Genomic DNA, 22,247 nt, shown 5'->3' with positions numbered 1-22,247 from the left:
CTTGTCAAGAACATTGAGCATGTCAAAAATCACGTCGATCGGATACTATTATATGATTTCGAAAATGCATTAAGTTTTTATAAAAAAGAAGTGCAAAACACTGGATTGCAAGCATATGTAACACAATTATATGAAGCTAAATGCGTTTCAAAATCATATGAAATGGCACCTGATTGACGTGATTTCTAACATAGTGAACATTTTCGACGAGCTTTGAAAAGTTAACGGTTCCGATAATTGTTGTGGAGCTAGAGAAAGAGCCTACAAATGAGTGAAATGACTCAATACTAAACTGAACTGAAAAAAAAGAGAAACTGGACCAAATCTCAGTCCGGAGTTCAAGCGGTGAATTGCCCGTTACTTGCACTTCACACTGTAGCCTCTCAAGTTTTTGTACAAGGGCCTAAAACTTTCATTTTTAAACAGGGGCCTCAGTTCTCCATTTTATTCATCAGGAAAATTAGAAGAATATTTATTGTAAATGAGTTAAAGTAAGATTGTGAAAAATATTTCAATAACTCATTTCTCTATAGTTCTCGAAGAAACTATCCTGATTATATATCTTTGTGTTCTATTGTAATTCAACATTACGTTCCACAAACACAAAGCACTAAAAAAAGTGTGTGCATCCACATTATTCTTGATTAAATAGTACCTATCTTCAACGAGTTTATGGTGAGTAGATTTTCTGTAACCTTTCCTTATTTTGTGATTCTAAATGCTAACCATGATTAAATCTGCTGGGAGCTACAAGTTTGAATGAACCAATAAAAATGACGGTAATGTTCACCCTCATTTGATGAGAATGAACAAAATCAGACTCCCTTTTTTAAAGCGGTCTTTCACACTTTCTCTACTTTTTGCAGTGCTAACTTAATTCATACTCTTACTTTTTATTTTCGGTCCCCACTACAAGAGGAATACTATGTAAACGAGTTAAAATAAGGTTGTGAGAAATACTTCCATAACTCCTTTCTCGATAGTTCTGGAAGAAACTATCTCATTATATATCTTTGTGTTCCGTTGTTCTTTATCTTTTTAATTTTACAACAACTCTTACCTTTTCTTTTCCCTTAACAAATGTTTGGGCAGGAGAATTACGACTCCTTTAAAGAGGTCTTCCCACTTTCTCTGTTTTTCTTTAGGAAAATTTTAAAATCAGCCTAATAGACTGACAATAATTAGTGTGTGAATGTGTATTAAATGGTGTAAAAAGTATACATAAATACTTATTTTCCTTGTCTTCTATTGTGCTTTTCTTCAGCCCAGTGGGCTGACATGCTCTTACTTTTTCTTTTCGGTCCCCTCTACTGCCAACACAATGGATAGATGATTACAATTAAAAAAGGGGAGCATGAAAATCAATTCCCTTAATTAATAATAAGTCCACATCACATTTTTCTTCCCAGGGTTGGAATTATGTGTTCTCTTAAACTTAACATAAACTTGCGAGTTTTGTCCTTATTTGAATTTTTTTCACATTTGTCAGTTTCGCACCAAACTGTTGTGGGTTATTGATTCACTTCGACGAGAGGAGTAGGAATTTATTTATTTATTTTTACTTTTACCAAGTATTTTGAGAAATAACCACTTTTTAACAAAAAAATTCACTTTTTTTTTGCTAAAAAATGGTTATTTCTCAAAATACTTAGGTAAAAGTATTTTTTTTTTACTTTTTTGATTCCTCTGGTCGAGACGAATCAATAACTCACAAAAGTTTGGTACAAACTAACAAATGCGAAAAAAATTCAAATAATGACAATAACAAAAAAATTCACTTTTTTTTTTTGCTAAAAAATGGTTATTTCTCAAAATACTTAGGTAAAAGTATTTTTTTTTTACTTTTTTGATTCCTCTAGTCGAGAAAAATCAATAACTCACAAAAGTTTGGTACAAACTAACAAATGCGAAAAAAGTGACATTTTTTTCGTATTTGTTAGTTTTACACCAAATTTTTGTCAGCTATTGATTCGTCTCGACGAGACGAATCAAAAAAAAGTAAAAAAAATTCACTTTTACCCAAATATTTTGATAAATAACCATTTTTTAGGGCAAAAAGTGACATTTTGCGCTAGGCGGATAATTGTAAGCAAAAATCATGGAGGGAAAGTTTGAATTCAAAGTTGAGGTGAGTTCGAAAGCAGCTAGACGGGAAAATAAAAGCTGTGGAGAAGACTCAAGAGTTTGCCTATAAATAGAAGAAATGAAGGAAGGAAAAAACCCCACACAAATCATCAAACAAAAGCTATGTTATGCTTGGTTTGTCCAGTAGGCAGTAATTTAGGAACTTAGACTTAGTTCGAAGTCGTTAAGAATATTTTGTAGCAGTAGTAATCACATTGTAATTTATTTCGTTTGTTTGAGAAGTTGGAGAATTAATTGGAAGGCAAGTTGTTTTGAATTAATCAAGGTATTTTGTTTATTCTTTAGTTTGTCGAATTTCTAATGAATCGTTGTGCTGTTTGAATACTTCTAGATAGAAAAAACCTTTTCGTTGAGGTAATTGAACCGACACTACAATCGCCTGATTAAGTTTGGCTTTTATAAGTTAATTCTGAAAAGAATAATTACAAGCCTTTTCTAGAACGTTAGCATCCAATCATATTTTTGAAGTAAGCAAAAATCCCAGCCAAACAAATATATAATAATAATACCCAAAAGGCCTTCATAGTAATATTCATGACAAGTCTTTCTTATAGATCATAGACAGCTTAGGAAGCAGGATCACCTAGTGCGAACCACACAAAACGACAGACATAAGCACGACTAGCCAAAGAGAAAAACAAAAGCAACACAAACAAACTGACTGACCAGTAACCAAACAACATAAACCAAACAGCGTCGAGAAACAAGACACTAAGAAAGAGAGTTTGAGCTTTAATTATCGAAAGCGATCCTATCCATGATCCGAGCCACGACTTCCTTGGAGTCCTTAAGCAACTTGATACTCTTGTTCAGCCTCTCGCGCTTTTTCACAGCTGATGGAGTCTCTTCAAGCATCCTTTGAATTGCACGTGGACCGTCCCCTTGAGATCCCATTAGCTCGTTGACAATCTCTGGTTCCATGTGGCGATCAACCAAGTTCCGAACATGTAGCTGCAAGTGCAGAGCCAAGTTATCGACTAACCTTTTCAGAACAACCTTCCAATATGCAGTGATCCTCATTTTCAAGTCAAACGCCTGCTCTCTAACATTTGAAAGACCGCGAAGATGCCCAATCTGTATATTCCCGAAACCTTCAATCGTTATCTCTGAGTAGTAGGGACGAGTACTATTTATGCGCTCTATGCAATTATTCTGTTGAGCCATAAGCTTACCCCATTCTGACATGTACTCTGGACTACACGTATAATCTGTGAGCTTCTCCATCTCTACAAACTCCATTACTCTATCAAAAGACTTAGCTTTCATCTTTGCCACAAGACTATGGATCGCCCTTCTCATAGCCGATAGGAGTTGAGGGTAATTTTCGCAATGTTTCGTAAAAACAGTTGTAACCACTCTTTCAATGTCGTTCCACACTTTCTCCATGAAATCAATTGGCGTATTGGATATCTGCTCGACCTTTTCCTGGAGGATTACAAGAAAGGCAGTGTGAGGGAGGAAGTTGGGGAGCTCAATTCTTTTGGCTTCATCTAGGACCCTCATCTCATACACAAGAAAGTTCTCAGTCGACTTATTATTTTCTGCACTCTTTTGAAGCTCAACGGCGAACTGGTTCAGCATTTCAAACAACCGAGCAGTGCAATGCATTGTTTTGTCTTCTGGGTATTCATCAAACTCCCCTCTCAAGAGTATTTTTCTCAGACAGTCTCTGGATAAACAAAAGATCCTCACAAACACCGTCATTGCTTCAGCATCTGAAGATACATTCTGTGGCATTTTGCTCAACTCTGATACACTGGAATTCAGCTTGTCATTTATCTTTCGCACAATATCCGGCAAACATTTCGAGATAATTTTACCCTGTATCTGCACCAGCTTCTTAGCAAGAACTGGTATCCCAACCATGGACTCATCCATCCTGGATAGCAAAGGATGGTTTTGGAACAGAGACGCTTCTTCCATGCGGGCTTCCTCATAGGACTCGTCGCCGATACGGTTCCTCACGCAAACATAACCAAGCCCAATGTTCACATCATCAGCAGTAACCTTCTCAAGCAAACCTTCGGGTGCTTTGTCAGCTTTAGTAACCACAGCTAGAGTCCTCTCACCGTTCTTGTCGACACGCTGAGACATCCTTATTGATTCACAAGTAGGGAAATCAACAGTAGCAGATAGAACATTTAGTATTATACTCTCTTCTGGTGTTATATACTCCATAATAATCCCAGATATCTGCTCATATATATCCTCCGGTTGGCCATGAACAGGCACCCTAGTGATCCCAGGGAGATCCACCATAGTAAGATCCGGAACACCTCTCTTTTTGACCACCAGAGTCAATGGGGTGTGCGATATTCCCTTCCCGTTGCCTGCAATCTCATTAGTGGCCAAAACAATGGCTTCCGCGATCTGGGTTTCGTCAGTTGGGACCGTTTTGCCTTGGTACTCCAGGTGGAGCTCCGGTTGAGGATTTTGGTGGTGTTGAAGCCTCATGATCAGGGGAACCCTGGTGCAAATGCCTTGGCCACGGGGGAGACTTATGCCGGCTAGGGACTCCAACACACTTGATTTTCCGGATGATTGGTCGCCAACCACAACTATGGTTGGGAGCTGGATGCCTTCTTGGGCCACTTTGAGGTGGCGCAGCTCGTCGACCGCGTCGAGCAGAGGTCGGATGCGCTCGTTGAAGGCAAACATCAGGGGCGGGGGGACTGAAATGGAAACATGTGTTTCTTCTCCTTCTTCAGCCACTACTGAGAGTGGCTGTGCATGAAAAATGGCTATTGGATGGCCTTCTTCGTCCACCTCATGGGTTATCTGCTGCTGTTGTTTACCATGCGAGCCCATTGAGAGAGAGAGAGAGAGAGAGAGAGAGAGAGAGATAGATATGCTTGGTGGAAGACTGGAAGTGGACTGAAGGATGCCAAGTCTAGGTACGCAAGAATTTAAAGGGCCCTCAGGCATGACTTTTTCCAAGTCTTTTTACTACTAGATTTGAATTAAATTGTTACATCACATCGATCGTTCGTTTCGCAATTATTGATTTAGATTTGTTGAAGCATTCTTACCAATCAAAATTAACTCTTACCCGGTAAGAATTAACAAAATATATTTGAACCATTAATTGTCGAGATAGACGGCTTGGATGCTACACAATATTGAGCACTACGAGAAGGTCACTACAGGCTCTTCAGTCCCACATCATTCGTTCTCCATAGGAAAAAAAAAGTATAAAAATGAGTGTGGTGCTGGATTGATTCCCCATAAAATGTAACTCTTCCCTATTCCAACAATGGGGTTAATTTTGTGTTTTCATAACGCTGATTCATTATAGTCCTACACTACCATCTTTAGAAATGGCAACGGTGCGGTTCTATACAATTATTGGCAAAACCTAAACCTAAACCGAAACAAATACTTTAAAACAAAAACCATGTCCACAATGGACGTTTTTTTTTTTTAATCTAAACCATAATCGAAACCACAGCTTTCGGTTCAGTATGCTTTTTCACCCAATTGGAGGTCAAAATTTTTAATAGAGTTAAAGATACAAAATATTCAACAATGAAATCTCTGTGGAAGTCAACAAACTAATACACTATTACACCAATGGTTCAAAGACACTAAAAATCATTGTCCAACAACAAAATATCCAAAAGGCAACAAGCTAATACAACAAATATTCAAAGACAACAAAATAAAATAACGTATAAGTGTAGTTTTCTAATTATATTGCAGTTCAGTTGTGGTTATAGTACGGTTCGGTTATTGGCTAAAATCGAAATTGAAACGAAATGGACTGCCTTTTAAATTTAATAACCAAAACCACAGTTAAAATTTCGGCTAAAAACCACACCAAACGGTTCGGTACAGTTTGTTTAACCAACGGTTGCTGTCCAAGTTAGGGCATTTTAGCCTTTTGAGTTTTATGTTTTTATTTTTTAATTTTTGTTACATTCGCATCATATCTTTTGAATTAATTATGACCAAAAGCAAAAGTGAAAAAGTAAAAAGTAAAACACTACTACCAAATAACTGTCTCTTTTGTTTAAAGTGTCATCTTATTATATAAACTTTTTTCAACATTAACTCATATTTCTATACTTTTCGAATTTCTTTCATCGAAATAAATAAATATTTTTCAAAAATTACGACGAAAAACTAAACAAAAATCGTGAAAAATAAAAGATACGGAAAAAATGACTACTAGTAGACAAAGACGTTACTTAGTTGGAAGGAGGAAGAATGAAAGAACATTCCACCAAAAGAACAAATGAAAAAGCAGATGTACGAGGACGGAGGGGACCACCAAAAGAAGTTACGACGTACTTCTAGTTAGGAAGGAGGAAGAATGGAATAACATTTAAAGCAGATGTACGAGGACGGAGGGGGCCACCAAAAGAAAAAATGAAAAAGCAGATGTACGAGGACGGAGGGGACCACTTTATTGGACGGTTTCCCCTTATTCGTACGAATTCCACTTCCGCACAAGGACATATATGATTCCCGGTAACGATTCCACACATATTTTTGTACTAAAGAGAATAACTAAGGAAAATGATTTTTGGTACTCCATTTTTATTTATTTATTATGCCACTTGAAAATTTATTTTTTAGTGTAAAAATTATACCTAGCAAAACATACTAAAAAATAAATTTTGGAGTGCCATAATAAAAAATTTGTGTGCCAAAATCAGTTTTCCATAACTATACGAAAAAAAGCCGTATCATAAATCTAGTGGACATAAACATGAGTATGACATCTCCATTAACGGGTATAACAGTGGTATAGCAAAAAAAGGAATAAGCATAAAATGCACTAAAGGGTATAAAATGTGTGTCGTAATTTAGTGACCATAATAAAAGGCATTGCGAAGCATAACCCAAAACGATTGAGGCATAACAAAAAAAAAGGGGCATAACATTTTTAAACCTCGATTCTAGTGCCAATAAAAAAGCCAAAAAGCAAACAAGATATAACATTACACCATAAAAGCATAACAAAGGCATAATAGTACATAACCTGGCATGACTTGATATTTTTTCCTATGGGTTTAACCGTAGTTAGGTGTGGAAAAAAAAATCAATTTTATGAAATATTTGCAATTATCTTGAACAGTATAATTTAACGGAGCTCAGTACATAAGTTATTTCAATAATCGAGACCGATGATTTGGTTTTTAGGATCGGTTTATTTGTTCTCTTCATATTTGGGTTCAATAAAAAGTATTAAGAATTTGTATATAGGTACTGAAATTCACTATTATAGTGATAACTTACGTCCGATGAAGTCTGTAACGATGAGCGATTTACTTCAATCTAAATAAGAATTACCTAAAACCCTCCAACGTAAAAAGATAGACGGTTTGGATTTAAAAAAAAAAAAACTAAAACGGTTCTTGAGTGTTGTAGTATAGTACTTTAATGCTCCAGATCCACCGAATGTGTTGAAATCTTGTGGTTGTTTGGTAACTGATTATCTCCAAATTTGGCGTCAATTCTAGATTGATAAGATGTTTAATCCTAACGGTTTAGATCGGTGATCAGAATAAATTACTCCTAAGTATCTTTGAATTCTAAACGTTCAACATTTATGGTTTCCTAAACTTAATGTAGTGCTTTAGTGAAATGCACTGCACTCCAACGAACGCAACACAATGACAACGATCTGGACCGTTCGCTTTTGCTTTGCCTTATGTTGTAGTAAGTCTCATCAATTATTTGGCCCATCGGGTTTTAGGAAGCCCTTCATGTAGATCATCTAGATGAAGAAATCATGAAAAAAATGTTATTTTACGTCCGATCCCAAAACTCGATAGACTTTATCCTTGGTAATATGATATTTGTTGCTATTATTAAAAAATAGACGATTCTGATGGCCAAAAATTAACCCATGAGGTACTATAGTGGTGTACTATATATAAGACTTAGGCTCCGTTCCGGAAACGGAAAAAAACCCTTATTTTTTAAGAAGACAATTTCAAGCTCAAAAATGAGGAGTTTATTGAAATCTAAAAATATACACTATGGATCTTGTTTGAAAGATCTCATTGAGATCTTTTATACGATGCAAAAAAAATTAAAAATTTATTTTTCATTTACATTATTTTTGAGTTTGAAAATGTGAAATAAGCTGCTTATTTTTTAAGAAGGTTTCTGGAACGGGGTCTTAAATACATTTGGAAACATCAGAATGGTACCGATCAAGTGGTTTCTAACGTTTGATTATCACCAATTTTTGCACTCATGATAAAGTGGTTTCCAACGTGAAACCCTATCTGTCCAGATCGACCAAAAAAATAAACAACGCTGCTACTTGCACAGCAAAGGCTGCACAGCAGCCGTGCACAAACCAGTTTTGCGTCTGTCTCGGGTCTCGCAAAGATGATCGGAGCCGCTCATTTTGTTCAAAATATTTCGTTTATGGTCCCTGTAAAAAATCACCTCAATCCGATATCGGGAAGAGTGTTTACGAATCATCTAACTTTGCTTCAAAATTTAGCCAGCGGCTCCAATCATCTTCGCGAGACCCAAGACAGACGCAAAACTGGTATGTGCACGGCTGCTGTGCAGCTTTCGCTGTGCAAACAGACTTTCTGAAAAATAAAATTGTACCGATAAAGTTTATAATGTAAACTTCATGTTGGTGCAACTGGGCATGTAGAATGATTTCCAAAATTTGAAATTGCCGCCGTCCGAGTGGAAAAGCAAGACGTCCACTCGTCTACTTCTTGGTTGCTATGCAAATTTTCAATGTTACGCAATTTTTGCCATTATCTTGAATAGTACGTAGTATTAAAATGAAACGGAGGCTAGTACATAAATTATTTTAATAATCGAGACCGATGATTTCGTTATTAGCATTGGTATAATTATTCTAGTAAATTTTGGGCTATATAAACTTTATTAAGGTTTTTTATAGGTACCAAAATTCACTATTAGAGTGACAACTTACGCCCGATGAAGTATGTACCGATGAGCAATTTACTTCAATCTAAACAATAATTGACTTAATCCCTCCTACGTAAAAGATTGATGGTTTGGATTTATAAAAAATAGCTCAAACGGTTCTTGAGTGATGTAGTATAAGACTTTAATGCTCTAGATCCACCAAATGTGTTGCAATCCTGTGGTTGTTTGATATCTGATTATCACCAATTTTGGCGTCAATTCTAGAATTGATAAGATGTTCAATCTTAACGGTGTGGATCAGTCATCAAAATAAATTACTCACTAAGTACCTTTCAATTCTACACGTTCAACCTTATAGTTTCTAAACTCAAGTCTAGTGCTTTAGTGAAATGTATTGCAGTCCTACGACTACAATACAATGATAACGATATAGACCATTCACTATGTTTTGATTTGTATTTTAGTCAGTTTCATCATTTTTTTGGCCTATCAAATTGAGATGATTCGAACTGTAAGTTATTCTTAAATTTTTTTTTATAGATTCTTGTAAAAAAATTAGCTTAATCCGATATTCGTAAATGCTTTTTCGGCATTCATAAAGGCCCTACAAATTTTGAAACACCCTACAAATTCTAAAATAGCTCTTATCGATCGGTTCGTCTCGACGAGAGGAATCTAAAAAGTTTAAGTTTTTATCGGAGCCCATAACTTTTTTGAAAAATACAAAAAATAAGTATAAAAAAAACTGTCTTTTTCATTTATTTTTGTCTTTTTAAAAAAAATTATGAGTTTTGATATAACTTTTTTACTTTTTCAGTTCCTTTTATCAAGACGAACCAATTACTTACAAAAATTAGACGCAAAACTAACAACTGTATTTTTTTTGAATAAAAATAAAAAATATCGCTTCATATTTTTTAATCCAAATCCACCGGTCTCATTTCGAAAAGATAGCTAAACAGACGCTTGAAGGGGCTAGGAGTTATTTTTCGATTGACCAAAAAACAAGGGGCTAGGGGTTTTTCCGGATGGTTTTACCTAAAAATACGAAAGTATCTTCAAGTTGCGTGATGCCCCTTTTTTTTTTAGAAATCGCATTTCCAGAATGCGTTACTTGTTTGCATGGATTTTGTTGCTACGCAAGCTTCGTAAAACACATTTTACATGTGCGCGATTGACATCACAAATTTTGATATATACTACGCGATGAATTAATTTTACAAAACGTTTCCGAAGATGGACATTTCTTCAATTAGTTTCCCAATAGTGGACAGATCGGCGGAAAACTCAGTCGGTGGCGCCATGGATTTATAGAGAAGAGATATGAGAGAGAGAGTCAAAGTTAAGATTTTTTGGACACGTGTAAGTGGAAGAGTAAAGGGACATGGATGAAAGCAAGTGCACGGTAGCAGCAGAGAAACTTCCAACTCAGATCCTCCCCACATAACTCTCTCCTCTCATCTGCCACACCTTTGCTCCAAAACATGACCAACACATTTAATGAAATGATCCAATGGTTCAGATTAAAACCAGCAATTCAGATCCCAAATCATTAGTAGATCAATAATTCTAATACCACATTCATTCACATACCCATTTATATACCCAACTCACAATAAGGATAGGGTCCACACATACTAGATGTGTATTGTGTGCGGGCTCCACTCCTATTGTGAGTGTAGATGTGTGAATGAATGTGGTGGTATAAGGACTCGTTCTCATGCAAACTTTGGAAAAACCCAAACACAAAACAGCATTTTCTTCGATTCTCTTAATCTTTTTTTTTGGTACATGATGCAATTTTATTAGGATCGCAACACACACGCACACGATTCACGTGTATAAAAGCAATAAAGAAATCGACACAGAAGTATATATAGTTCCCTAAAACCGGACATGTCCACGGGAGTGAGAGAGCAACCTTTTGTTATTGATGATCACAGTCTATCTTTAGAGTGTTACAACAGAGAGCCTTTATACTTGCCCTATTACAACCCTAACCGTAACACAATCCGGTAGCCCTACAACTTTCTCCTGTAGCGCTACCCTACAAGAAAACCCCGTAGCCCTACTGCATTCACTAGTACTCTTTTTCCGACTTCTCTCGACGACATCCAACACGTCTATTCCTGCCTGAAACTCATCGGTACCTCTTATGTTTAACACATGAGCTACAGTTCCAACAAATTTGTTCCCATTATCAGGAAAAGAAAAAGATGCACAGGATATGAATAGACAATTGGTAGCTTAAACTTAAAGCCTTCTCTCTGTTCTACGACTCTGAACACAAAGACTTGAACACATCAAATAGAAGGGTAAAACAAGAACGAAATCTTATTATTCGGTGAAAATCAAATGGAGTAAAACAAAAAACCAGATCCTTACGTGATGTATCGAAAAACAAAATCAATACGCAAAACCCTAATTTTTCCCAGAAAAACAAAAACAGACCAAAGGGAGAGTCGTGAGAGATCAACACATCTTTCCGGAGTTGCCGGACTATTCGTACGGGAGTCGCCGGACTGCTCACATGGCGGGGCTAGGGTCTTGTCTTCGTGTTTTTCCCCCCCAATTCTGGACAGCAATTGGAGAAGAAGGAAGAGGTCCTAGTCCTAGAGGAAAAAAACGGTATAAACCATGGTTAAAACTTACTTAAAAAGGCATGTGTTAAGTTTTTTTTTTTTGGTTTAGAGTGACCGGTTCTCTAAGTACCAAGTATTATGTAATATTTTAATTAACGATTGTGATGAACCGGACGTCTGATAAATTGGGTGATACCGTGTCCCCCATACAGGAGGGGGGACACTCTAGCATCTTCCTGATTGTTTTACTTGGGGAGTATTTTGTCACTTTCGTTTTTGTTAATGTCATCCATCTTTATGTCTTGATTAGATGATTTATTTTATGAGAGAAAAAGAGTGACATTAACAAAAAAAAAATGACAAAATCAATTCCCTTTTACTTTTGTTGATGTTAAAACGGTCTTGTCAACCTCTCCCTAGTAGATAGTAGGCACGGACAATATTCGAATATCAATATACATTTTACATATTATTAGGGCTGTTTACGGTTTGGATTGGATCGGCTTTCTATGAATCCAATCATAATTCGTATCTCACGATTTTTAGAAAATGCAATCCAATTCTAATCCAAAAGTCTCACATTTCAAGTCCAATTTGAATCGTGAGTCAGGATTCAGTCCCGATTTTATCAAGAGATTTTCTTTCATAAAAATAAAATGAATAAATGATGTCACTGCTATCCAAAAGTCTCACTTTCGTTTTTGTTAATGTCACCCATCTTTATGTCTTCATTAGATGATTTATTTTGTGAGAGAAAAAGAGTGACATTAACAAAAAAAAAATGACAAAATCAATTCCCTTTTACTTTTGTTGATGTTAAAACGGTCTTGTCAACCTCTCCCTAGTAGATAGTAGGCACGGACAATATTCGAATATCAATATACATTTTACATATTATTAGGGCTGTTTACGGTTTGGATTGGATCGGCTTTCTATGAATCCAATCATAATTCGTATCTCACGATTTTTAGAAAATGCAATCCAATTCTAATCCAAAAGTCTCACATTTCAAGTCCAATTTGAATCGTGAGTCAGGATTCAGTCCCGATTTTATCAAGAGATTTTCTTTCATAAAAATAAAATGAATAAATGATGTTACTGCTAACTAAAAATACAAAGTGCAAACACTTAATTATTAATGTTATGGAATATAATAACTAATACAAAGTGTTTCCAGCCTTTCTGGTTTCACTGTTCAAATAATATTACAGCAATTCAACAATTTATTAGTTCCAGTCCAAAATCCAGTCCCCCTTCTTAAGTCCCCTTCTCCAAAATCAAGGTGACACCAAACAGGAGAAAGTGGACTCCGAAGTCTTCCACATTTGCTCTAACTTCTTTTACTACCGGTATTCATGCTCTGGCTTCTTTTTCCTTCATTACAATTGTTTGGGCGGACGTAAAAATAGACCAGACCATTCAATTAGTCCATTTGTAGTTTTTTTTTTGGGTCCGTTTGGGTAATCTGAATCCTTCATGCGTTTGGAGCTCATCGATGATATCGATTATAACAAAAATCAAGTTGATTCAGTATCGATTGATGAAATTTTGGAATGCATTTGTCTTGAGATAACTGGATTAAATGAGTTTTGTCTAGGTGTTGTAATCTTGTTATGTATTCTGAAGCCAATTGAATTCAATTAACTTGAGTTTTGATGTGACTAATGTTTTTGACAAGCTCTAAATTATGAATGATTTGAATCTTCAAAATAAACTTGGGTAGACCTACAAATTACCTAACTGTCCAATTTATTTTCATGGACCAGTCACGCATTTTAATAGGTCTTCCGCATTTTCTTCTACTTTTACTTTATTTATTGAATGATTCTCAAGATGACATCAAGATAATGATGTCATTGGAGCAATGAAGGATGTTATTGGATTGAACCTTTGCAATAAAAAGAAAGTGTGAGGGGCGGTGGAATTCAAGGACTGAGATCCACTCTAGTTTCCTTCCCCCAATCTGGTCCATTTTTGGGCCGTTATAATCTAAATCGCTCACTTTTAAAATTTGTCAAGAACATTGAGCATGTCGAAAATCACGTCGATCGGATACTATTATATGATTTCGAAAATGAATTAAGTTTGTATAAAAAAGAAAGTGCAAAACACTGGATTGCAACATATGTAACACAATTATATGAAGCTAAATGCATTTCAAAATCATATAAAATGGTGTTTGATTGACGTGAGTTCTGACATAGTGAACATTTTTTGATGAGCTCTGAAAAGTTAACGGTTTCAATAATTATTTTGGACCCGGAAAGAGCCTACAAATGACTCGAACTAAACCGAACTGGAAAAAAAGAAAACTCAGTCAGGAATTCAAGCGGTGAATTGCCCGTTACTTGCACTTCACACTCTAGCCTCTCAAGTTTTTGTACAATGGCCTAAAACTTTCATTTTTAAACAGGAGCCTCAGTTCTCCATTTTATTCATCAGGAAAATTAGAGGAATATTATTGTAAAAGAGTTAAAAGTAAGGTTGTGATAAATAGTTCAATAACTCCTTTCTCAATAGTTCTCAAAGAAACTATCCTCATTATATATCTTTGTGTTCAACTATTGTAGTTCAACATTGCGTTCCACAAATACAAAGCACCGAAAAAAGTGCGTGCATTCACATTATTCTTGATTAAATAGTACGGAAATGATACCAAAATACTCACACAATCGTTGTGTGTGTTGTGTAATAAATTCTGACCGTTCAGATGTGTTTGGACGCTCTAGATTTTAAAAAAACTCTTTCAATGAAAAGTTTAACTCTTCCAAGGAAAAGTTTGAACGAATCTTGACCATTTATTACAACAATGAACAGATGAAGATAGGTTGTGTTTGATGTTTTATTCAACCGTTGTGCATGTAGCATCTTGTAGATAGTAGTACCTATCTTCAACGAGTTTATGGGAAGTAGATTTTCCGTAACCTTTCCTTATTTTGTGACTTTAAATGCTAACCATGATTAAATCTATTTGCTGGGAGCTGCAAGTTTGAATGAACCAATAAAAATGACAGAAAATGTTCACTCTCATTTGGTGAGGGTAAAACAAAATCAGACTCCCTTTTTTAAAGCGGTCTTCCACACTTTCTCTCCTTTTTGCAGTGCTAACCTAATTCATGCTCTTACTTTTTCTTTTCAGTCCCCACAACAAGAGGAATACTATTGTAAACGAGTTAAAGTAAAGTTGTGAGAAATACTTCAATAACTCCTTTCTCTATAGTTCTGGAAGAAACTATCCTCATAATATATCTTTGTGTTCCGTTGTTCTTTATCTTTTTAATTTTATAACAACTTACCTTTTCTTTTTCCTTAACAAATGTCTGGGCAGGAGAATTACGGCTCCTTTAAAGAGGTCTTGGCACTTTCTCTACTTTTTCTTTAGAAAAATTCTAAAATCAGTTCAATAGACTGACAATAGTAAGTGTGTAAATGTATATTAAAGAGTGTAAAAAGTATACATAAATACTTATTTTCATTGTCTTCTAGTTAGTGTGCTTATCGTCAGCCCAGTAGGCTGACATGCTCATACTTTTTCTTTTCGGTCCCCTCTATTGCCAGCACAATGGGTGGATGATTATAATTAGTTAAGAAAATTGATTTTCATACTTTCCTTTTGTAAAAGTGCATTTCATTTTTTTTTGTTTTTATTCATTTAGAATAAAAAAAACTACCCTTCATACTCATACATCTTTTCCTTCACATATGAAAAGGATAATCATGTAATTTTACATCACTACAAAAAAAAAATCATTTAAAATAAAAGGGTGTGTGAAAATCAATTCACTTAATTAATAATAAGTCCACATCACATTTTGCATCCCGGTCATTTTTTATGCCGATTTCTCATGGATAACCCTTAAAATTACGTTTTAAACACATTGAGCGGCTTGGATCATCGAAATTCGATCGGAAAAGGGATGTCTGCATTTGAAGAGATCCTCATTTGAAACATTCCGTGTGTGTATTGGAACAGCAAAAGGATGGTGATTTTAGTAATGAACCATGAAGGTGTTACAGTGATGAAAGGGCAAGAGAATAAAACAGCATCACGAAGAGCGAAAAATATTCCAACTATGTTGACTCCTAACCAATCCGACAATCATGTCACTCGAGCCGCATTACCAAGGTTGGAATTATGTGTTCTTTCGAACTTAACTTAAACTTGCGAGTTTTGTACTTATTTGAATTTTTTTTCACATTTGTTAGTTTCACACCAAACTTTTGTGGGTTATTGATTCGCTTCGACGAGAGGAATCGGAAAAATATTTTTTTTTACTTTTATCCACGTATTTTGAGGAATAACCACTTTTTAACAAAAAAAATTATTTCTCAAAATACTTGGGTAAAAGTAATTTTTTTTTACTTTTTCAATTTCTCTGGTCAAGACGAATCAATAACTCACAAAAGTTCGGTGCAAAATTAACAAATGCGAGAAAAATTCAAATAAGGATAAAATTTTCAAATTTAAGTTTGCGTTCTTATGAACTTAACTTAAATTTGAGAATTGTCCTTATTTGAATTTTTTTCGCATTTGTTAGTTTTACACCAAACTTTTGTTGGCTATTAACTAGTCTCGATGAGACGAATCGAAAAAGTAAAAAGATTTCACTTTTACCCAAGTATTTTGAGAAATAACAACTTTTTAGAGCAAAATGTCATTTTTTGGGTTAAAAAGTGGTTATTTCTCAAAATAATTGGGTAAAAGTGAATTTTTTTTAATTTTTTCGATTCCTCTCGTCGAGACGAATTAATAACCTATAAAAATTTGACGCAAAATTAATAAACGCAAAAAAAATTTAAATAAGAACAAAAATTTTAAATTTAAATTAAGTTTATAATAACGCAAAGTTCAGACATATGAATTTGGATCCCACGTACCTACCTTGCCCTTAGGAAGTACAGTAGGAAGTAGGAACTAGGAACTCGTGACATCTTTTTCCTCCTAGGAATTCACGCGCTTTTTGGCCGGTTACTTTTTGTCATTCGGTAAAACAAAAATGTTAGATTACATAAAAACAATCTATGAAAATGTTCAAAAAAGAAAATGTGTAGACATTTTCATGGAAAATTTTATTTTGTACCATAACAATCCTTCCTGGTGTTTCGGTAGTAAATAAGTTGTTGAGAAATATCAAATTGTTTTCGATAGTGAATAAGTTGTTGATGGTTTATGAGTAGAGTTACTGTAGCAAAAATAGTTTGATTACAACTTTTTCGTTAGTGGAAACGGAATGGTATAATGCTGAAAGTTTTTTGTTAGTGGAAACAAAATGGTAAAATGCCTTAAGTTTTTACTTATTTTTGTTAGTGAAAACGGGGCAGAATTTCCTAAACAAGACTGTTTTTTTTTATTTTTAAGTCTTTATTAAAAAAAAAATCATTATAATTAGTTTTGCCAGAAACTTTTATTAATTTTTTATTTGTCTCAACGAAAGAAATTGAAAAAGTAAAAAATTATGACCGAAACTGATCAAACTATTTTCAAAACAATCCCAAAAAAACCGGCTTTGGTTTTTACCTGAAATTTTTTGGGTTTCGGTCATAATTTTGAACTTTTTTATTCCTCTCGTTAAGGGAAAAAATATTAAATGAAGACAACAAAATGGCCATTAGGAACAAAGTAGGCTATTGGTATATCAGTACGTCAGTCGGGTTCCGGTGAGAGATCCCGCATTTTTTTAAAATGCGGGACTCCCCTTCCCGATTGGATTTCGATGATCCGAGCCGCTCAAAGTGATCAGAATGTGATTTTAAGGGTCCCCGTGAGAAATCAGCAAAAAAAATGACCGGGAAGGGCTTCATCCGGTTCGGATTTTTTTCGCTGATTTCTCGCGGGGACCCTTAAAATCACGTTCTGCACATATTGAACGGTTCGAATTTTCAAAATTTGATCGAAAAATGAAAGTCCCGCATTTTAACAAAGTGAGGGATCCCTCACTTGATAATTTGTGATCAGTACGTTGTACATGCCTCCAAGAAGAGAAGCATAAAACTCCCCAGAAATTAAGCTTAATGCCTGGAAGATTCTTGTATCGATACCATTCTTATGCAGAAACTGTGACCAAGCATTGGCAGAAGGTGATTTTGTATGTGGGTTTCCTCTACAAATACAAGTATACAAAACACAGATCACTTATGGTGAAACCCAAGCGGATAGACGGCCCAAGATGGCCATAATAGCCCGTCTAGCTAGGAACATCACGATGGGATTATCAATCCTATATATGGGCCCATTAATACCATGTTTGGTGTGCACATACTCCGACTCCCTCGCTTAATTTTAGTTTGACAAGTTTTTTGATATATCGGAAAAGGAAATATAGTTGGACCAAGTTCCACTACGGTTAGAACATCTGATGCTTCCGAGACCCTAATTTTCGGATGGTTGACTGCTCTCCAATCTCTTTCAGAATCTCGATCACTTGTGAACAAATTGGCCATGTTCTTGGAGGATTGCCTCCCTTTGGTATGTGTCTCAAATAGTATTTGGTTCCTGCAGGCACACGAGGTTTTTGAACAGAACTTCGATAGGCAATAGGTGTAAGCACCGCGAGGTGTGAAGCGATCTCATAAACGACTTTCTCTTTCCGTAACCAAAATGAACGGGAGGAGAATCAGAAAGGTTATTTATATTCATTGTGGTTATATATTCATGATGCATCAAGAAGCTTGTTTCCCTATAGTATTATATTTCATCTGAGAGATATCATCTACCTTTGGTCCGGAATTATTATTATCTATTAGTAGTAGTCTAGTAGATAGAGTTTCATTAAATGGACACCAATGGGGCGTCACCCAATTACATAAAAAGGAGGAATGCACAAAAGAATAGAATTAAGTCTTCACCAAAGTGTGACAATCCTGAGAATTCAGCAAACAAAAAGGAGTGACGGAATCCCCCCGTGATCCAAAATGCTAAAGCTCAAAGTAAAGCCAACTTGGGTCTCTGATTAGCCATTTGGCCATCAATCAAAAGTCCTATTCCTTTCCCTCCACATAACGCATATTGGGGACAATGTCCACACCTTCGTAACTGCAGCTACTTACTTGATCTGACTATTAATTTTAAAGAACGCTGCTAAAATTATGGGGTTAACTTGCATTCAAGCAAACCCCTTTTGACAATGTTTTCTGATATTTTGATAGTTAGTATTCCACTTAGAGACCATTGAAGAATACACGGGAACAATTACACATTTTGAAGAGGTAGCATTAGGCTCAACCAAGGCATTGTTGTCAGCATTCTTTGCTCATCGCACAATGGCAACCTGTTACTTTGGAATCAGAAGAAACTTCAGATGACTGTAGCAGACCTCGAAAGATTCCCTCCTCCTTTCTTTCTTGCATTCCTTCCTTTCCCTATTTTTCATTTCTTTTGGAACTTCGAACTACTTCCACAACTATGCAGGGTTTGTGTGCGAGGAATTCTATCCTTGGACTTCCTTCTAATGCCATAATTTAGATTAATGGTAGTCTTGTTCCTTTTTTTTTTTAGATGGTGATAGGCCATCAGCCATAATTTTGAATCTACACAAGTCTGGATGGAAATAAGAATCAGAGGAATTGCATTCTCCATTAAGTTATTTACGTTTGGTTGACTGGTTGCCAATTGTTTTTAAATCTTAGTTACTTGATCAGTTATCGGCCTTGTTATCCAAACAAAATGAAAAGAAGGATCAGTTATCGGCCTTGGTGTTGCCTTGGGTTCAAAGATTAGCTTCTTTATCTGAGAGCTGAACTTGCATCATCAGTTAACAAGCATGACACAACTTGAGCTTGAGTAAGTTTTCCCCCCCTTTATCCCTTACATGATAGTATTAGTGTAGGTTGCAACCCATGTACTGTATTTTCATCTATCTCCGTAAATCGGCACATGCATCCAGAGATTTTCAAATTGGAAAGTTGGAGTGAATGCAAATGAATCTCTTCCGAAATGATGCTCAACAGAGATGAAACAAAACAAACTAGGCATACTAAGCTGCAGCAATTGATATAATACACAAAAGGCGTTCATAGTAATATTCATGATAAGTCTTTTTTATAGATCGTAGACAGCTTGGGAAACAGGAACACCGAACACCGAACACCTAGTGCAAACGACACAAAATGACAGACATAACGACAAACATAAGCGTGAAAAGCCAACAAGAAAAAAAAAAGTAACACAAACTGACCGACGTCATAAACCAAACGACACAACCCAAACACAGTCAAGAAAGAAGAGTAAGAAAGGGAGTTTTAGCTTTAATCGACAGTGATCCTATCGATGATCTGAGCCACAACCTCCTTAGATTCCTTAAGCAACTTGATACTCTTGTTCAGCCTCTCACGCTTTTTTGCAGCAGATGGAGATTCTTCAAGCATCCTTTGTATTGCACCTGGACCACCCATTGGAGATCCCATAAGCTCATTCACAATCTCTGCTTCCATGTCTTGGTCAACCAAGTTCCGAACGCGTAGCAGCAAGTGCAGAGCCATGCTATCGACCAACCTTTTCAGGACAACCTTCCAATATGCAGTGATCCTCATTTTCATGTCAAATGCCTGCTCTCTAACATCTGAATGACCCCGAAGATGCCCAACCTCTATCTCCCCGAAACCTTCAATCATTATCCTTGTTGGTTTGGAGTAATCATTCATGACCTCCATGAACAAATTCTGTTGAGCCATTAGCTTACCCCAGTCTGACATGTACTCCGGACTACAAGTATAATCCGCAAGCTTCTCCATCTCTACAATCTCCATCACTCTATCAAAAGATTCATCTTTTATCTTTGCTACAAGATTATGGGTCGCCCTCCTCATAGCCGATTGGAGTTGAGGGTAATTTTCGCAATGGTTCATGAAAACAGTAATGAGCACCGTTTCGATGTAGTCCCACACTTTCGCCATGAAATCAACAGGTGTTTTGGATATCTCCTTGACCTTTTTCTGGAGAATTACAAGGAAGGCAGTGCGAGGGAGGAAGTTGGGTAGCCCAATTCCTTTAGCTTCATCTAGGACCCTCATCTCATCCATAAGAAAGTTCTCCGTCAACTTATTTTCTGCACTCTTTTGAAGCTCACCGGCGTATTGGTTCAGCATTTCAACCAACCGAGCAGTGCAATGCATTCTTCTGTCTTCTGGGTATTCATCAAACTCGCCTCTGAGGAGGATTTTCCTCAGAGACTCTTTCGAAAACCCAATGATCCTCATAAAAACGGTCATTGCTTCACCAACTGAAGATAGATGCTGTGGCATTTTGTTCAACTCCGACACGCAGGAATTCAGCTTGTCGTTTATCTTCCGCACAATCTCCGGCAAACATTTGGAGATAATTATAGCCTGTATATGCACCAGCTTCTGAGCAAGAACTGGAACCCCAACTATGGACTTGTCAATTTTGGACAGCAAAGGATGACTTTGAAACAGATGGGCTTCTTCCTCGCGGGCTTCCTCATAGGACTCTTCCCCAATCCGGTTCCTCACGCATACGTAACCGAGCCCAATGTTAACATCATCAGCAGTAACCTTCTCAAGCAAACCTTCAGGAGCTTTATCGGCTTTGGTAACCACAGCAAGAGTCCTCTCACCGGACTTGTCGACACGCTGAGACATCCTTATTGATTCACATGTAGGGAAATCAACAGTGGCAGACAAAACATTCAGTATTATGCTCTCTTCTGGTTTGATGTACTCCATTATAATCTCTGAGATCTGCTCATATATGTCCTCAGGTTGGCCATGAACAGGCACCCTAGTGATCCCAGGGAGATCCACCATAGTAAGATCCGGAACACCTCTCTTTTTGACCACCAGAGTCAATGGGGTGTGCGATATTCCCTTCCCGTTGCCTGCAATCTCATCAGTGGCCAAAACAATGGCTTCCGCGACGTTGGTTTCGCCGGTTGGGACTATTTTGCCATGGTACTCCAGGTGGAGCTCCGGTTGAGGATTTTGGTGGTGTTGAAGCCTCATGATCAGGGGAACCCTGGTGCAAATGCCTTGGCCGCGGGGGAGACTTATGCCGGCTAGGGACTCCAGCACACTTGATTTTCCGGATGATTGGTCGCCAACCACAACTATGGTTGGGAGCTGGATGCCTTCTTGGGCCACTTTGAGGTGGCGCAGCTTGTCGACCGCGTCGAGCAGAGGGCGGATACGCTCGTTGAAGGAAAACATCAGCGGCGGATGGGCTGAAATGGGAAGAGATGTTTCTTCTCCATCTTCAGCCATTATTGAGAGTGGCTGTGCTAGAACAAGGGCCCTTGGATTACCTTCTTCGTCCTCCACATGGGCATTCTGTAGCTGTTGTTCAGCTGCCATGCTATGTTCACCGCGTGAACCCATTTAGAGAGAGAAGAGAAGGGGGGAAAGATGGTAGGTGGAAGTGTACTATGGGAAGTATTTTCTGGAGTTTATAAAGCTTGGAAGCCTGCACTATCCTTGAAGAACTGATGTATTTATAGAGTTTATGCCCGGAAGCTGAGAGCTGGTTCTCATTTCAGAAATGTTCTCTCCAAAAATTTAGACTTTTTTGTCATCCTTATTTGTTTTCGTTTTTAGTGATTTTTTTATCAAGATATATATATATATATATATATATATATATATATATATATATATATATATATATATATTTACTTTTTGGAAAATATATAAGTATTT

The 22,247-nt window shown here is 36.6% G+C and overlaps 2 protein-coding genes across 3 annotated transcripts; both read right to left on the bottom strand.

Annotated features, from left to right (window-relative positions):
- Window positions 1-2,659: 2,659 nt before the first annotated feature.
- On the bottom strand, window positions 2,660-22,024 carry LOC131334853 (dynamin-related protein 4C-like). 2 transcript variants are annotated; one of them, XR_009202302.1, is made up of 2 exons: window positions 19,775-22,024; window positions 2,660-2,807 (listed from the first exon to the last, which is right to left on the bottom strand). XR_009202302.1 is itself a non-coding variant. In XM_058370146.1 (1 exon), the coding sequence occupies exon 1, from the start codon at window positions 21,927-21,929 to the stop codon at window positions 19,845-19,847; it is 2,085 nt and encodes a 694-aa protein (XP_058226129.1). In that variant the 5' UTR covers window positions 21,930-22,024; the 3' UTR covers window positions 19,594-19,844. The 2 variants fall into 2 exon arrangements, 1 of the variants encoding a protein (XP_058226129.1); XM_058370146.1 differs by lacking the exon at window positions 2,660-2,807 and having other exon boundaries at window positions 19,594-22,024.
- Window positions 2,827-5,016, bottom strand: LOC131334854 (dynamin-related protein 4C-like). The gene has a single exon (XM_058370147.1). The coding sequence runs from the start codon at window positions 4,951-4,953 to the stop codon at window positions 2,878-2,880; it is 2,076 nt and encodes a 691-aa protein (XP_058226130.1). The 5' UTR covers window positions 4,954-5,016; the 3' UTR covers window positions 2,827-2,877.
- Window positions 22,025-22,247: the final 223 nt, after the last annotated feature.

Source organism: Rhododendron vialii, chromosome 7a (assembly GCF_030253575.1).
Source record: "Rhododendron vialii isolate Sample 1 chromosome 7a, ASM3025357v1".
Classification (NCBI taxonomy): domain Eukaryota; kingdom Viridiplantae; phylum Streptophyta; class Magnoliopsida; order Ericales; family Ericaceae; genus Rhododendron; species Rhododendron vialii.
Note: the sequence above shows the minus strand (reverse complement) of the source record. Positions and strands in the feature narration are given on the sequence as shown.